General features: G+C 42.8%; 1 protein-coding gene across 2 annotated transcripts in view; it reads left to right on the top strand.

Annotated features, from left to right (window-relative positions):
• The window catches only part of PROS1 (protein S), an 84,001-nt gene that overhangs the window by 6,009 nt on the left and 61,909 nt on the right, over positions 1-16,083 (top strand). Inside the window, exon 1 of one of the 2 annotated variants that reach the window (XM_010338910.3) lies at positions 7,808-7,907. The exons of the other annotated variant lie outside the window; for it this stretch is intronic. Coding sequence (XP_010337212.2) covers positions 7,844-7,907 — 64 coding nt within the window. The 5' untranslated portion in view covers positions 7,808-7,843. Of the gene's footprint in view, positions 1-7,807; positions 7,908-16,083 lie in introns of those variants that run through there. 2 annotated transcript variants of the gene reach the window in all.

Raw genomic sequence — 16,083 nt, 5'->3', positions numbered from 1 at the left:
CCCTCAATAATGGATCAGTTCTTCATTCCATAAGGCTCTCTCCTTCCAGATACCAAGTATACAATAAGCTCAATGAAAACTACAATCATTCCAGTGATTTCTTTTCTTTTTCTTTTTTTTTTTTTTTTTGAGACAGAGTTTCGCTCTTGTTACCCAGGCTGGAGTGCAATGGCGCGATCTCGGCTCACCGCAACCTCCGCCTCCTGGGCTCAGGCAATTCTCCTGCCTCAGCCTCCTGAGTAGCTGGGATTACAGGCACACGCCACCATGCCCAGCTAATTTTTTGTCTTTTTAGTAGAGACGGGGTTTCACCATGTTGACCAGGATGGTCTCGATCTCTCGACCTCGTGATCCACCCGCCTCGGCCTCCCAAAGTGCTGGGATTACAGGCTTGAGCCACCGCGCCCGGCCTCAGTGATTTCTTTTCTTAAGTGTGATGTTAATTCCTTAGAGGTAGTGTTGTGGGGCTTAGCATAAAGCAACGAATAAGTCTCCCAGTAGTCGTGCTGACAGAAAAATGAAATCCAGATAAGCGTCTCTACCTATGCCGCTGCTCCATGATAGAAGAGCCCCACTTGATCAGCAATCCACCAGATATCTGACTGAACTTGCTAATACGTTCAACTTTCAGTGGCTCGAGGAATAGCAGTTTTGCAGACAAATTTGGTGTTTCTTCTTTGATAGAGTCTGGATGGGCCTAGTAAAGGAAAGTTCATGTGGCAGAGCCGATGTGGCTGATATGTGGCCTCCCTCCTTGCCACTGTGGCTGGCTTTTTTATAAACATGGGGTAAACGTTAGACCCAGGGCCTCCCAAAGGCCATGTGTGGCCTCTAACCTTGTGTGTTTGGCCCTCATACATTTCAAAAACTGGAACATTTCATGTTAACATTTGATTTTCTGGCTTCTCTTGAAAAACAATAAAAGAACATCTGACAACATGGCTCGCATCCCAACGTGGTAAGATTCCGCTTGAGCTGACTGCGAGCTGCCTTCTTTAGATCGAATGGACCCTTTTATCTTTCCTTGTTTATGCTGCCTACTGGACACTTAGATTTTTTAGTTTGTGGTCTTTGCACTAGAGTGTCTTTTTTTTTTTAGACAGAGTCTTGCGCTGTCACCCAGCCTGGAGTGCAATGGTGCGACCTCGGCTCACTGCAACCTCCACTTCCCAGGTTCAAGTAATTCTCCTGCCTCAGCCTCCCTAGTAGCTGGGACTATCGGTGCTTGCCACCACGCCTAGCTAATTTTTTGTATTTTTTTTTTTTTGAGACAGAGTCCTCACTCTGTCGCCAGGCGCCAAGCTGGAGTGCAATGGCACAATCTCGGCTCACCGCAACCTCTGCCTCCCAGGTTCAAGCAATTCTCCTGCCTCAGCCTCCCGAGTAGCTGGGACTACAGGCGCACTCTACCATGCCCAGCTAATTTTTGTATTTTTTTTTTTTTTTTTGAGACGAAGTTTCTCTCTTGTTACCCAGGCTGGAGTGCAATGGCGCGATCTCGGCTCACCGCAACCTCCGCCTCCTGGGTTCAGGCAATTCTCCTCCCTCAGCCTCCTGAGTAGCTGGGATTACAGGCGTGCACCACCATGCCCAGCTAATTTTTTGTATTTTTAGTAGAGACGGGGTTTCACCATGTTGATCAGGATGGTCTCGATCTCTTGACCTCGTGATCCACCTGCCTCGGCCTCCCAAAGTGCTGGGATTACAGGCTTGAGCCACCGCGCCCGTCTAATTTTTGTATTTTTAGTAGAGACGGGGTTTCACCATGTTGGCCAGGATGGTCTCGATCTCTTGACCTCATGATCCGCCTACCTCGGCCTCCCAAAGTGCTGAGATTACAGGCAATGTTTTGTATTTTTAATAGAGATGGGATTTCACTATGTTGGCCAGGCTGGTCTTGAACTCCTGATCTCGTAATCTGCCTGCCTTGGGATCCCAAAGTGCTGGAGTTACAAGCATGAGTCACCGTGCCCAGCTGCACTAGATAGTCTTGAGAAGAAACATAACTGATAGTCTTTAAGTAGGTCATTCTGTCCTCAATATTATTAAGAACTTCTCTGGGGTGAGGCTGTCTTGTGAACGTTCACCTGGAACACAAATATTCTCATCTCTGGGACAATTCTTGCCCAAACTTCGTCCCTAAGTCTGTGATGTATCTCTTTACAAGTCACTGAACCTCTGGAAAGACGATCTGCAACCATCACAGGCAATTTCTCATTCTAGGTAAAGTGGACGATAGAAGTGCCACTTACATGTCTGCCCGTTGTGGGGGTTTTGCTTCTCCAGTGCCTCTCAGGACCACTCCTGAGAGAGGCTGTAGTTCGTTACTTTTTGGCTGTAGCTTTATAGCAGGTCTACATCTGGCTCATGTTTTTGTACCACAGAGAAGCATCTGTTGATATGGTCAGGATGTTTTGTCCCTTCCAGATCTCATGTTGAAAAGTGACCTCCGGCCAGGCGCAGTGGCTCACGCCTGTAATCCCAGCACTTTAGCCCTTTGGGAAGCCGAGGCAGGCAGATCACTTGAGACCAGGAGTTTGGGACCAGCCTGGCTAACATGGTGAAATCTTGTCTTTATTAAACATACAAAAATTAGCTGGGCGTGGTGATACACACCTATAATTCCAGCTGCTCAGGAGGCTGAGGCAGGAGACTCTCTGGGACCTGGGAGGTGGACCCTGCAGTGAGCCGAGACTGCGCCACTGCACCCCAGCCTAGGTGACAGAGTGATACTCTATCTCAAAAAAAAGAAAAAAAAGAAAAAAAGAAAAGAAAAGAAAACTGGCCGGGTGCGGTGGCTCAAGCCTGTAATCCCAGCACTTTGGGAGGCCGAGGCAGGTGGATCACAAGGTCAAGAGATCAAGACCATCCTGGTCAACATGGTGAAACCCCGTCTCTACTAAAAATACAAAAAACTAGCTGGGCATGGTGGTGCGTGCCTGTAATCCCAGCTACTCAGAAGGCTGAGGCAGGAGAATTGCCTGAACTCAGGAGGCGGAGGTTGCAGTGAGCGGAGATGGCGCCATTGCACTCCAGCCTGGGTAACAAGAGTGAAACTTATAGTAGGGAAACTTATGCTATAGAAACCGCCTTCCTCAAAGGTATCTCTCCTCTCTTTGATACTCAAGACGTTCTGGTTCAGTCCAGTAACTCAAAATTGGTGATTCAGGAGAGACGTAGTGATTTCCTCCCATTGTGATTGAAGTACAGCCTTTATTTGCTAACACAGGGAGTTTGTGTGTGAAACAGTGAAGAAATCAATGGGTTGTCTATTCATCTCAATCTCATGAGATCTCTGCTTGTTAATCCTTTCTCCAAGATGGGATCACTACACACACCCCAGTTTTTGTTTAGGTGAGTAAGGGCTGCCACCTAAGCTCAGCCACCCCTGTTGGTCCCCACTCCACTTGAAATCTGGGGGCTCATTTCCATTGCTGTCTCTGCCACCAGCATTTTTGATCTAGGGAGAGCTGCCAGTAAAAAGCTTATTAAAAATTCGAATGGTTTCTCCAATAGTCTGTTTTCATAGGATCAGTGAAAATACAGTCTTCTGTTCTATGTTGGGGGATGAGGGGGGTGATTGAGGCGAGAGAATAGGTAGGAATGACATGAAAAATTCAAGCCAGAATTTCTGTCTCCTAGTCTTTGTGAATTATTTCTGTTACATTATCCCGAGGAATGTCTGGCTTTTCAGTGTTATTTAGTGTGTGCCAAGATTGGTCTAGGATGGCATTAGCCAGTCAAGCCAACTCTTAGAACTGAAGCTGGCAGCCCTAGCTAGCAAATGGATGAAAGCAGCAATATTACCACACTCAGCCTGATTTAAAATTATGTTATCTCTTTTCGGATTCATTTTCTATGGCTTTGTAACACATCACCACAAACTTAACAGCTTAGGAAAACACAATTTATTATCTCACAGTTGTATAGGTCAGAAGTCCAGGCAGAAATCCAGAGAAGCTGCTCAGAATCTCAGAAGGCTAAAGAAATCAATGCATTGATCATGGGTGAGATCTCAATTGAAGCTTGAAGTCCTCTTCCGGGTTCCCTCGTTGTTGGGAGAATTCAGTTTCTTGCAAGCGTAGAATTGAGGCCCTAAGCTGCTGAGGCCTCTCACCATTCTCACCATGTGGCCCCCACCATAACATGGCAATTTGCTTCTATAAAATCGATTTAAAAAGCATCAGCAGGCCGGGCGAGGTGGCTCAAGCCTGTAATCCCAGTACTTTGGGAGGCCGAGGCGGGTGGATCACAAGGTCAAGAGATCGAGACCAACCTGGTCAACATGGTGAAACCCCGTCTCTACTAAAAATACAAAAAATTAGCTGGGCATGGTGGCGCGTGCCTGTAATCCCAGCTACTCAGGAGGCTGAGGCAGGAGAATTGCCTGAACCCAGGAGGCGGAGGTTGCGGTGAGCCGAGATCGCGCCATTGCACTCCAGCCTGGGTAATGAGCGAAACTCCGTCTCAAAAAAAACCCAAAAACCAAAAAGCAAACAAACAAACAAACAAAAAGCATCAGCTGCTTCTTTTTGTCTCCTCTCTCTATTTCTGAAATCTGAATTTGGCATAAAAAGCTCAAAATTTAGGGGTTTTCAGCCTTATCTCTTCTTTCAGCTGACCTTTCCCTGCTTCTCCTCTCAAAATGGGCCATTCTCTGTCCTTTCTCTGTATGGCCTCACATGCTGACCCTTCTGTTCAAAAGATAATTCCTCTTTGTCGTCCTCCCAGACATTCCAGGTGATCTGTCCAAAGACCACTCAAGATCTAACATACTTGATCATTTCGTTTCCCTTTCTTAGAATCATGAATTGAACTATGATAAAGCTTTGTACGATCTTAATTTTTCCATTTATATTAAAGGATAATTTAGAAAAGTGTTTCTTTCTCAATAGCTAATCTCTAATTTTTTTTTTTTTTTTTTTTTTTTTTTTTTTTTTTTTTTTTTTTTTTTGCGGGGACAGAGTTTCGCTCTTGTTACCCAGGCTGGAGTGCAATGGCGCGATCTCGGCTCACCGCAACCTCTGCCTCCTGGGTTCAGGCAATTCTCCTGCCTCAGCCTCCTGAGTAGCTGGGATTACAGGCACGCGCCACCATGCCCAGCTAATTTTTTGTATTTTTAGTAGAGACGGGGTTTCACCATGTTGACCAGGATGGTCTCGATCTCTCGACCTCGTGATCCACCCGCCTCGGCCTCCCAAAGTGCTGGGATTACAGGCTTAAGCCACCGTGCCCGGCCTCTTTTCAATTATTTTTTGATTAAAAATTTGGAGCAGTGATAAATGATAATAATACTTTTATGTATCTTTGTCTTGATCTCCAGTTCAATGGATATATCCATAATGTTTAATTGGCTAATGTTGTTTTGTCTCTGTTATGTACTCTTAGTCGCGTTAAAGAAGATTCTTACTCTTAGTAGATTCCTAAGGATTTTACTTTAATTATTAACTTTCGTCGTTGTTGTTGTTTTTGAGATGAAGTCTTTCTCTGTCACCCAGTCTGAAATGCAGTGGTGTGATCTTGGCTCACTGCAACCTCTTCCTCCCAGGTTCAAGCAATTCTTCTGCCTTAGCCTCCCAAGTAGCTGGGACTACAGACATGTGCCACCATGCCCGGCTAATTTTTTTTTTTTTTTTTTAATGGGGTTTCATCATGATGGCCAGGCTGGTCTTGAACTCCTGACCTCAGGTGATCCACCCATCTCAGCCTCCCAAAAAAGTGCTAGGATTACAGGCGTGAGCCACCACACCTGGCTAATTTTTTTTTTTTTTTGAGACAGAGTTTCACTCCCGTTGCCCAGGTTAGAATGCAATGGCACGATCTTGGCTCACCACAGCCTCTGCCTTTGGGGTTTAAGTGATTGTCCTGCCTCAGGCCCATGAGTAGCTGGCCAGGTACAGTGGCTCATGCCTATAATCCCAGCACTTCGAGAGGCTGACGAGGGCAGATCACCTGACCAATATGGAGAAACCCTGTCTCTACTAAAAAATAAATTTTGTATTTTTAGTAGAGACGGGGTTTCACCATGTTGGCCAGGCTGGTGGTCTTGAACACCTGACCTCGGATGATCCTCCTGCCTCGGCCTCCCACAGTGCTGGGATTACAGGCCTGAGCCACTGCCCCTGCCCAACTTCTATTGTTAATTTTTCTTATATCAGAAATGTTTTCTGGGTTTTTTTCCCAATTAATGTTGGACTTATTCTATAACATCTAATTATTCTTATATTTCTAGAATAACATCTACTTGGTCAGGTTGTGGGTTTTTCTTGATCCATTATTATATTAAAGTAACCAATATTTTATTTAGAATTTGACCAGTATACTCCTGTTATATCAGTTTATGTATTTTCTTTTCTTTTTTTCTTTTCTTTTTTTTTTTTTTTTTTGAGACGGAGTTTCGCTCTTGTTACCCAGGCTGGAGTGCAATGGCACAATCTCGGCTCACCGCAACCTCCGCCTCCTGGGTTCTGGCAATTCTCCTGCCTCAGCTTCCTGAGTAGCTGGGATTATAGGCACGCGCCACCATGCCCAGCTAATGTTTTGTATTTTTAGTAGAGACGGGGTTTCACCATGTTGACCAGGTTGGTCTCGATCTCTCGACCTTGTGATCTACCCGCCTCGGCCTCCCAAAGTGCTGGGATTACAGGCTTGAGCCACCGCGCCCGGCCTATGTATTTTCTTTTCTGTATTATCTTTATCAGGTTGTCGTTGGTATAACTATTTTAACTAAAAGATATGTGAAGATTATAGAAGTTTTATCTGAAGCTGTACAGGATGCTAAATAGCTGGGCTTTAACTAGAATATTATTAGTTTCCAATAGGATCCTCCTTCCATATTTTGCTTTCCATTTTTTTCTTCTAGTAACTCTACTGTTGAAGCCCCCAATGTGAAAGGTGATTAATTTTATTCATCCCCTTTTCTCCAATTCTGTCTCAGTTTGACAGTAACATGATTTTTTCCGTCTGTAGGAAAGGACATTGTTTCTATTTTGGAAGTTCTAATATTTTTCTAAAAGGTCTTATCTGTAGATTTCCCCCCCATTTGCCTTGATCACAAAATGAATATACTTTGAAGCCTTATCTCTATTAACCAATTAGGAATTTTAAAATATTATTTTAAATTATTTCCTTCCCTCCATTATTTTATCTCCAAAACTTACATTGATTCTGAATCTTTTTACTGTGTTTTTTTTTTCAAATTTTATGTTTATTTATAATTTTCTCTCTATAATGGGAGATTTTCTTAACTTTTTTTATTATTTATTTATTTTTTTAATTTTTAATTTTTTAAGACAGGGTTTCACTATATTGATCAGGCTGGTCTTGAACTGCTGACCTCAGGTGATCTGCCCGCCTTGGCCTCCAAAGTGCTTGGATTACAAGCGTGAGCCACTGGGCCCGGCCAGATTTTCTTAACTTTATTATCTTTAGTGTTACTTGAAATTTAGCATGGCCCATTCTGTTTTTCAGTTCGTTCATTAACTTCTTGTTTCAATCATACTTTAGTTCTCTAATTTTTTCTTTTTCATTATAGCCTACTTTTTTTATGGATGCCCAAGCCTCTCAAATTTGTTTAGGATATTAGGTACACATTTTAAAAAGTTATCTTCTGTGTCTTCAATTATTTCTTTTGGGTAATTCTTGTCCATTTATTCCATGCTATTAACTGTATGCAAATATCTTATGATCTTTGATTGTTAGTTGATATGTTTTGAAGAAAGTCCTAAGTGAGCTGGATAAACTATGTAGTCGGCATGAGTTCTTCTGTTTTTGTTTATGTCTGTTTCCCTAACAGGACTCTGTCTTAATTGGGAACCTTGTTATCAGTCCTATAATTGGGCACATGTATCAACAGCCAGGCCTCTATTTAGGTGCCTGTGTGAAAATTCTGCAAAGGCATTGCCCAGGTAAGGTGGGGTAGGGGTGGGTGGAGGTGCATTTATCTTTGAAATAACTCTTTCTAGTTGCTTTACTGGCTTTCTCCCAAACTTTAAGTGAGATAAGTTTTGGAGTGACTGGAAGTCCCGCTCTGTGTCATCCCAGATCCACACAGGGAACCTTCCCTAATGATGTCATTCCTATCTTTAGGGAGTAGTTTCCAGATTTCATTTTGAAGCTTAGAATCTTGGCTTCTTACCTTCCGATAATAGAAAAAGGAGACAGACTTCAACTGGTTTGTTATTCTGAACGCGGTGGCGTTGTGTAATGAATCTGATCCTTATTCTTAGCATCGTTGATTCTGGAACTTCTCTGGTGCCAGATGTTTTAAAATTGTATCATACGATGTCTCAATTGGCTTTCTTTCCACTCATTTGGATTTGGCACTCAGTAGACCCTCTTTCTATGATGACTATCCTTCCTTACTAGCTTTGGAAAACGTTCTACACTTATTTGTATAATAATTTCCTTCCTCCGTAGCTTTTGTTCTCTCCTTCTGAAACTTTTCCAGAATTGATCCTTTATGACGTTGGCTCATCTTTTCCACCTTTTTGAAATCTTTCTCTAGATTTTAGATTTCTGCAACTTTTCTTTCTCTACCCCACTTCCCGCCCCCGTCCCCCCCCCCACCCTCCACACTTCCCCACCCAGGAAACAGACTTGGGCCTCCCACACTCGCATGGCACAAGAAGGAGTAAACTTTTCCTCTCAACACTTCTGTTTTAACAGTCATATGGAAAATTTCTTGAAATTTCTTTGACTTTACTTTTGTTCTCTTCTTTCATGAATGCATTGTCTTCATAAGACACTATAAGGATATTCATCTTTTCAGTTTGTTTTTAAATATTTTTTCTGAATTATCTGTTTTTTCTCAAGTGAGTTTGAGAAAAAGTGAGTCTTTCTTTTTCATGTTACCAGTAGCTATTAATATTTTCTTCCAGATTTCTGATGACTCTTTGTGGTCTTTTCATATGTAAACAGCAAAACTGGTTTGGTTTTAGGTGGCAGGTATAGGTTTCTTCTACAGTTTTATGCATTTATCTGGTTTCATGTTAGTCTTTTAAATGGGAGAGTTATTACATAGTTCTCTCTATACATTTATTAGTTAGTTTTTTTTCATATACGTATACAGTGAATGGTTATTGGGCCCAGTCTGATTATATTGCTTCGTGTACATTGGGATGGGGAAACTATTGGTGTGTCATTGGGGGACTTTCAGTTGAATCTACTTGCTTCTAGTCACCTTCTCCTGTCCTCCTGCTAATGCTGTCTTAAGGTCTTTCTGAGGTGTCTTTAGGCAAAAGTGTTCTTACTTCCATTATAACTCTCAGTGTTTATCCGATCAGCTCTTCCTCTCCCTTGTCTATTCACCAACAGGTTTTCCTCAGGTTTCCAGCTTGGAGAATTTGTTGAGATAACTTATGTAATAATGACCCTCCCATGCTGTCAATTGTTTTTTTTTTCTTTTTTCTTTTTGAGATGGAGTTTCGCTCTCGTTACCCAGGCTGGAGTGCAATGGCGCGATCTCGGCTCACCGCAACCTCTGCCTCTTGGGTTCAGGCAATTCTCCTGCCTCAGCCTCCCGAGTAGCTGGGATTACAGGCACGCGCCACCATGCCCAGCTAATTTTTTGTATTTTTAGTAGAGACGGGTTTTCACCATGTTGACCAGGATGGTCTCGATCTCTCGACCTCGTGATCCACCCGCCTCGGCATCCCAAAGTGCTGGGACCACAGGCTTGAGCCATCGCGCCGGCCTAATTGTTATTCTTTTTTTAAACAAAAAAACATGTTTTTAAAAATTCTCTTAATCCTTAAAATGTTTACATTTATCTTAACATCGTTTTCATGTGGTCTCAGAGGGAGAAGACATAAATACTCTCTGCCATCATTAACCGTAAGCATCACTTTCTGTGCCTTTACAGAGCAGTTAGAAATAGTCCGTGACTTTCTTGCCTTGTGTATTAGTCTGCTCAGGTTGCTATGACAAAACAACCCAGACTTTTGTGGCTTAAACCATAGAAATGTATTTTCTCACAGTTCTGAGGTCTAGAAAGTCCAACATTAAGCTCAGTTAACTCAGTTTCTGGTGCAGGCATTTTTCTGGCTTGCAAATGACTGCTTTCTTGCTGAGTTCTCAGATGGCCTTTCCTTGATGTGTGCACACACAAGGAAGATAGAGAACACACAAGAGAGCTATAGAGAACTCCCCCGAGTCCTTTCTGTTGAGGACACTCATCTTTTTCTTGTGGTTGAGACCGAGTCTCGCTCTGTTGCCCAGGCTGGAGTGCAGTGGCATGATCTTGGCTCACTGCAACCTCCGCCTCCCAGGTTCAAGTGATTCTCCTGCCTCAGCCTGCTAAGTAGCAGGAGAATCACTTGAAATGTTTGCAGTGGCATGATCTTGGCTCACTGCAACCTCCGCCTCCCAGGTTCAGGCAATTCTCCTGCCTCAGCCTTCCGAGTAGCTGGGACTACAGGTGTGCACCACCATGCCCAGCTAATTTTTGTATTTTTAGTAGAGACGGGGTTTCACCATGTTGACCAGGATGGTCTCGATCTCTTGACCTCGTGATCCACCCGCCTCAGCCTCCCAAAGTGCTGGGATTACAGGCGTGAGCCACCGCGCCCAGCTGCTCATTTTTTTTTTTTATGTGGACTTGAGTTTCTATCTTAACTGTCTCTTTCCTTGTTACTTGTTTTATTTTTATTTTTTTCCTCCATTCCTTATCCCAATGATGTTCTCGTCTGTCCTTAATGAGTTATTGTTTTATTTCACTGTTATTTAGATTGTGTCTTAAAGCCTTTAGTTTATTTGACAGAGAATTCTGAGATGCTGGTAGAAACCATTGAATTAGAAACACTTACTTGATGATATACCATTATTCCAAATTATCTCACTTGCAAATAAGCACTTGAAAAAATAAATTATATCTTAAGAGTCAGAGGAAAACCATTGAGATCTGGAGTCCTTCTAAGCCTCTAAGCACACTTTCAGACTTGCTTATTTCCGAGATCTAGGGACTATTGCAAGAAGTGGGATATTGCAAAATTAGGAGAATTCCTTTACCGTTGCCTTTAAAAATACCCAGGAATGGTCGGGCTGGTGGCTTATGCCTGTAATCCCAGTGCTTTGGGAGGCCGAGGCGGGTGGATCACAATATCAGGAGTTCGAGACCAGTCCGACCAACATGGTGACACCCTGTCTCTACTAAAAATACAAAAAATTAGCTAGGCGTGGTGGTGGGCACCTGTAATCCCCAGCTACTCGGGAGGCTGAGGAAGGAGAATTGCTTGAACCTGGGAGGTGGACGTTGCAGTGAGCCGAGACTGGGCCACTGCACTCCAGCCTGGCACCTGGAGACAGAGTGAGACTCTGTCTCAAAAAAAAAAAGTTTGAGAACATTTTGCTTGTCTCTTTTCCGAACATACAGACCCAGGCCAGAGAACTAATAATATTGATGTCATTGTAACAAAATAGGTCAAACAGAACAAAAACAAAACATTTTCTGTGCAGTAACTTCTTGGTGCGTGATGTCAAAATCAGATGAAGTTTTGGGGTCCTGGTTGGGAGGAGATAAAGATAATAAAAGTTGTATGGGAATATCTTGCTGCGGGTCACAAAAAAGACCTCCTGTTGTAGCATTAGGAAGCATAACCAGTTTGCAATCTAGTAGTCAGGAGAAAAAAAATGGAGTTGTAGGAAATTCCTTCTTTATACCTTGTCAACATCTGAGCTCCTGAATCCCTTCAATGAAGTATCTTCATTTGTCACTCACAGAGAACAAACAAATCAAATAAAAGAAATGCCCAGCCAAGTAACTTTTTTCTGGGTAAGAAAGCTGCCTAGTCTATCATTTGAGTAGAGATATTTACTGTTTGGAAGGAATAACTAAGGTGTACTGCTTTCTCTGTCTAGTTAAATCAAAGGTTTTAATCTGTGGAAACAATGACAGAGTGACTTTTTTGTTCCTAGAATAGGCGCTGTAAATTGAAGTTATGGTTAAATCTTGGAATAAGGAGAGATCCGTTTCACTCTCTTGTCACTAAACAGTTCAGGCATTGTTTCTGTACTCATTCATTGATCTGTTCCAGAATGGAGGGTCAGAGGTCACATTTTTTGTTAAATTCCACCAGTAGCTTTTCTACTTCTAAATAAATGCCACCCACACATCTCTATCCTGACTGTTTTAGAACTCACCTTTATATGTGCAACATTTCATTCACAGATTACTTCCTCTTTTTCTTCCCCTGGATTTAAATTCTTATCCAGACTTATCTTTTATGATCTTTGATTCTCTTAAAGTATTTCTCATCAGTCAGTATTTGGTCAGTCATTCAAAAAGACCTAGATATAGTTCATCATTACAGAATGTTCTTTAACCCATTCCAATCCTTCACACAATGTGAGAAGGAACTGTTGCTCAGCAGCATAATACTGAATGTGATACAAAATGTAAAATCTAGAGAAAAGGAAGGATAATAATTGGGGCATTCCTGCATAAAAATCGGTCTTTGGGCTTTCCTTAATCCTGGCAACCTTCACATTTGTTAAATTGCCTTCTTCCCCCAACTGGAAATTTTCTGTGGTAGAAATCTTTATGAAAAACAACTGAAGTATTTTACAGTTAATGTAATTATTTAAATACATTTTTGAATATACAGCCATTTTTTACCATTATTAACTAGCTTTTTTTTTTTTGAGATGGAGTCTTGCTCTGTTGCTCAGGCTGGAATGCAATGGTGCGATCTTGGCTTACTGCAGCCTCCACCTCCCAGATTCAAGTGATACTCCTGCCTCAGCCTCCTGAGTAGCTGGGATTACAGGTGCCCATTAACATTCTTGGCTATTTTTTGTATTTTTAGTAGAGATGGCATTTCACCATGATAGCCAGGCAGGTCTCGGACTCCTGGTCTCAAGTGATCACCCCACCTCAGCCTCCCAAAGTGCTGGGATTACAGGTGTGAGCCACCATGCCTGGCCCATTATTAACTAACTTTAAAAATAATATATGCAATTCTTTTTTCTCAGACTTTTTTTCTTTTTTTTTTCTTTTTTTTTTTTTGAGTCAGGGTCTTGTGCTGTCACCCCGGCTGGAGCACAGTGACACATTCAGGGCTCCCTGTACCTCAACCTTCTGGGCTTAAGCAATCCTTCAGCCTCAGCCTCTCAAGTAGCTGGGACTCCAGGTATGCGCCACCATGACCAGCTACTTTTTAAGGTTTTTTTGTAGCGATGGTGTCTCCCTGTGATGCCCAGGCTGATTTAAAACTCCTGGCCTCAAGGGAGCCTCCCGCCCGAGCCTCCCAAAGTGTTGGGATTACATCTGTGAGCCCTAGCACCTAGCCTCAGTCTTGGTTTAAATAAAATAGGCCATTTCAACAAGTGAGATGTGTGAAGTACGGTTATATCTCAAAGTATTATCTGGTGGTTCTCTGTGTTTCCAAAGTGAAAGCCGTCTTCTCTCATCTCATCCAACCCTGAAGCCCAAACAAAGATAAAAACACTCGGCCGACCCAAATGCTAGCCATAGACTCTTTTCTCAGAAACGTTCTTTCAAGGGCAGTTTTTCATTTTGGGGATGCCCAATAGGGAGAGCCTAGGGAAAAGAGACCGAATGCAGAACTAGAAGAGAGATGAGCTTTTGGTGGGAAGGAAGTGAGAACCGTCTTTGCAAAAAAGAAGAGAGCCAAATGGAAGAGCCTCAGGGGATAAGCTCTCCTAAAGACTGGACCTCTCTCCACCTGCTGTCTCATCCTCGCCTGACCCATCAGTTTTGGACGACGTGGCGGTCTTCGGTCCTGCCTTCCTTGACCAGAGGGTGGCATGTCTGGACACCTGCAGGGCGAAAGGGACCTAAGGAAGGGACGTCCCCTTGACAAGCTGGAGCTCTGCTGAGCGGTGGGGAATCTGCTTGTTAGCAGAGGCAGTGCTAGCATCGCTGTCATTACAGGTGCTTTTACGAAACCAGTAACAATAGATTACTTTTTGAAGATAAGTCAATCAAATTTACACTCAAAAAAAGAAAGATTTACCTCCGACATGAAGAGAATATTTGAAGGCTGTGAATACAGTTTCAAAGACAATTCCAGTTCATCTTTGCACACTGGTTATATTATTGTCACAATTGTTCCATGTGTTTTGGTCATGATTTTGAAGGAGTGACTCAGATAAGTTAAAAAAAATCAAGCTGACTCAGTTGTATTTCTTTTTTTTTTTTTTTTTTGAGACGGAGTTTCACTCTTGTTACCCAGGCTGGAGTGCAATGGCGCGATCTCGGCTCACCGCAACCTCCGCCTCCTGGGTTCAGGCAATTCTCCTGCCTCAGCCTCCTGAGTAACTGGGATTATAGGCACGCACCACCATGCCCAGCTAATTTTTTGTATTTTTAGTAGAGACGGGTTTTCACCATGTTGACCAGGATGGTCTCGATCTCTTGACCTCGTGATCCACCCGCCTCGGCCTCCCAAAGTGCTGGGATTATAGGCGTGAGCCACCGCGCCCGGCCTGACTCAGTTGTATTTCTTATCGTGAAAGACTGATAAACTCCACAGTATAACCTAAAATTTTGAATCTGAATGTAACACTTTTCAAGCAACATAGTTGGGTTTTTAACAAGGACTTTCTTGAGACGCTTCTTTTTTTTTTTTTTTTTTTTTTTTTTTTGAGACGGAGTTTCCCTCTTGTTACCCAGGCTGGAGTGCAATGGCGCGATCTTGGCTCACCACAACCTCCGCCTCCTGGGTTCAGGCAATTCTCCTGCCTCAGCCTCCTGAGTATCTGGGATTACAGTCACGCCCCACCATGTCCAGCTAACTTTTTGTATTTTTAGTAGAGACGGGGTTTCACCTTGTTGACCAGAATGGCCTCGATCTCTTGACCTTGTGATCCACCCGCCTCGGCCTCCCAAAGTGCTGGGATTACAGGCTTGAGCCACCGCGCCCGGCCTGAGACGCTTCTTAATAGAAACAAGTGAAACAAATGATTAAGGGACAGTGTGCTAATACAAAACAGAACAGGCTTTGGATGCTGGTTGTCTGTGTTCTCAGCTGTGGGAACTTGGTAAAATGCACTCAACTCTAAGTTTAAGCTTATTCATGTATATAAGATGGAAACTTTTAATCTACCTGGAACAGTTATGATTAGGATTAAAGGGCATAATGTAAAACAGCATTTATGTGCTTATATGTCATGGTTATTACGGTAAATAATGGAACGTTTTAGATATTCCCTGCATGTCAGTGGGGTGAAATATTTTTGGGTTTGAGCCAATTGGTGAAAGCCCCTCAAACCCCATGCTTGTGTCATCCCACAGTCGTGTTGTGCGGCTTTAAATTGGGTCATGAAGTCCTGTTTGTATCTTTCCGGCAAGAAGCAGTAGACTGTTTCGAAAGCCATTTTCTTAGATGGATGGGTTCATTTTGTAAACGACAGCTGATTATTTAAGACAGCAACCTCATCCACTGCACGACCACGTAATTTCTTTTACAAAAATTAAAATCAGTTCTTGGCTATTGTGCAAAAGCAGAGTATGAGCTGTGGCAGCGGGAGTCGCGGGAGAACAAACACGTACAAAGTTTCTTCTGTTCTTTGATTATTGTTTGGTTGAAAGTGATGCAGCCAGAACCGTAACCAAAGAAGGCATCATGCTTCCAGAAACTTCTCGGGAAAAGTATTGAAAGCAGTGGTAGTTGCTGCTGGATTGGGCCCTAAAGGAAAGGGATTCAAGAAGTCAGTGTGAAAGTTGGAGATAAAGTTCCTCTCTCAGAATATGGAGGCACCAGAGTAGTTCTGGAGATGGTGACCTTCTTGGAAAGCAGGCAGACTGAAATAATTCACTGTTGAAATGGCATCAACGTGAAGCTGCTCATTCCACTGAAGTTCTAAAATCTTACAACATATATTAATTGCCATGTCTTTTATAACAAAGTAATTATATCTAAACTAATGACATCAGTGTCTCTATAATTTACTTTCACTGTACTGATAAATACACTTCCAAATAAAAATATGTGAAATGAAAATAATGAAATCAGGTCCATCATGGACATTTGAGTAGCAGAATACACAGAAGAAGAGAGCACGGGGCTAAAAGGATGTGTATATTTGAATCCCATTAACACAACTTGTAGCAAATCATGTCAC

Source organism: Saimiri boliviensis, chromosome 18 (genome assembly GCF_048565385.1).
Source record: "Saimiri boliviensis isolate mSaiBol1 chromosome 18, mSaiBol1.pri, whole genome shotgun sequence".
NCBI classification, from domain to species: domain Eukaryota; kingdom Metazoa; phylum Chordata; class Mammalia; order Primates; family Cebidae; genus Saimiri; species Saimiri boliviensis.
This window is presented reverse-complemented; position numbering and strand designations above follow the sequence as displayed.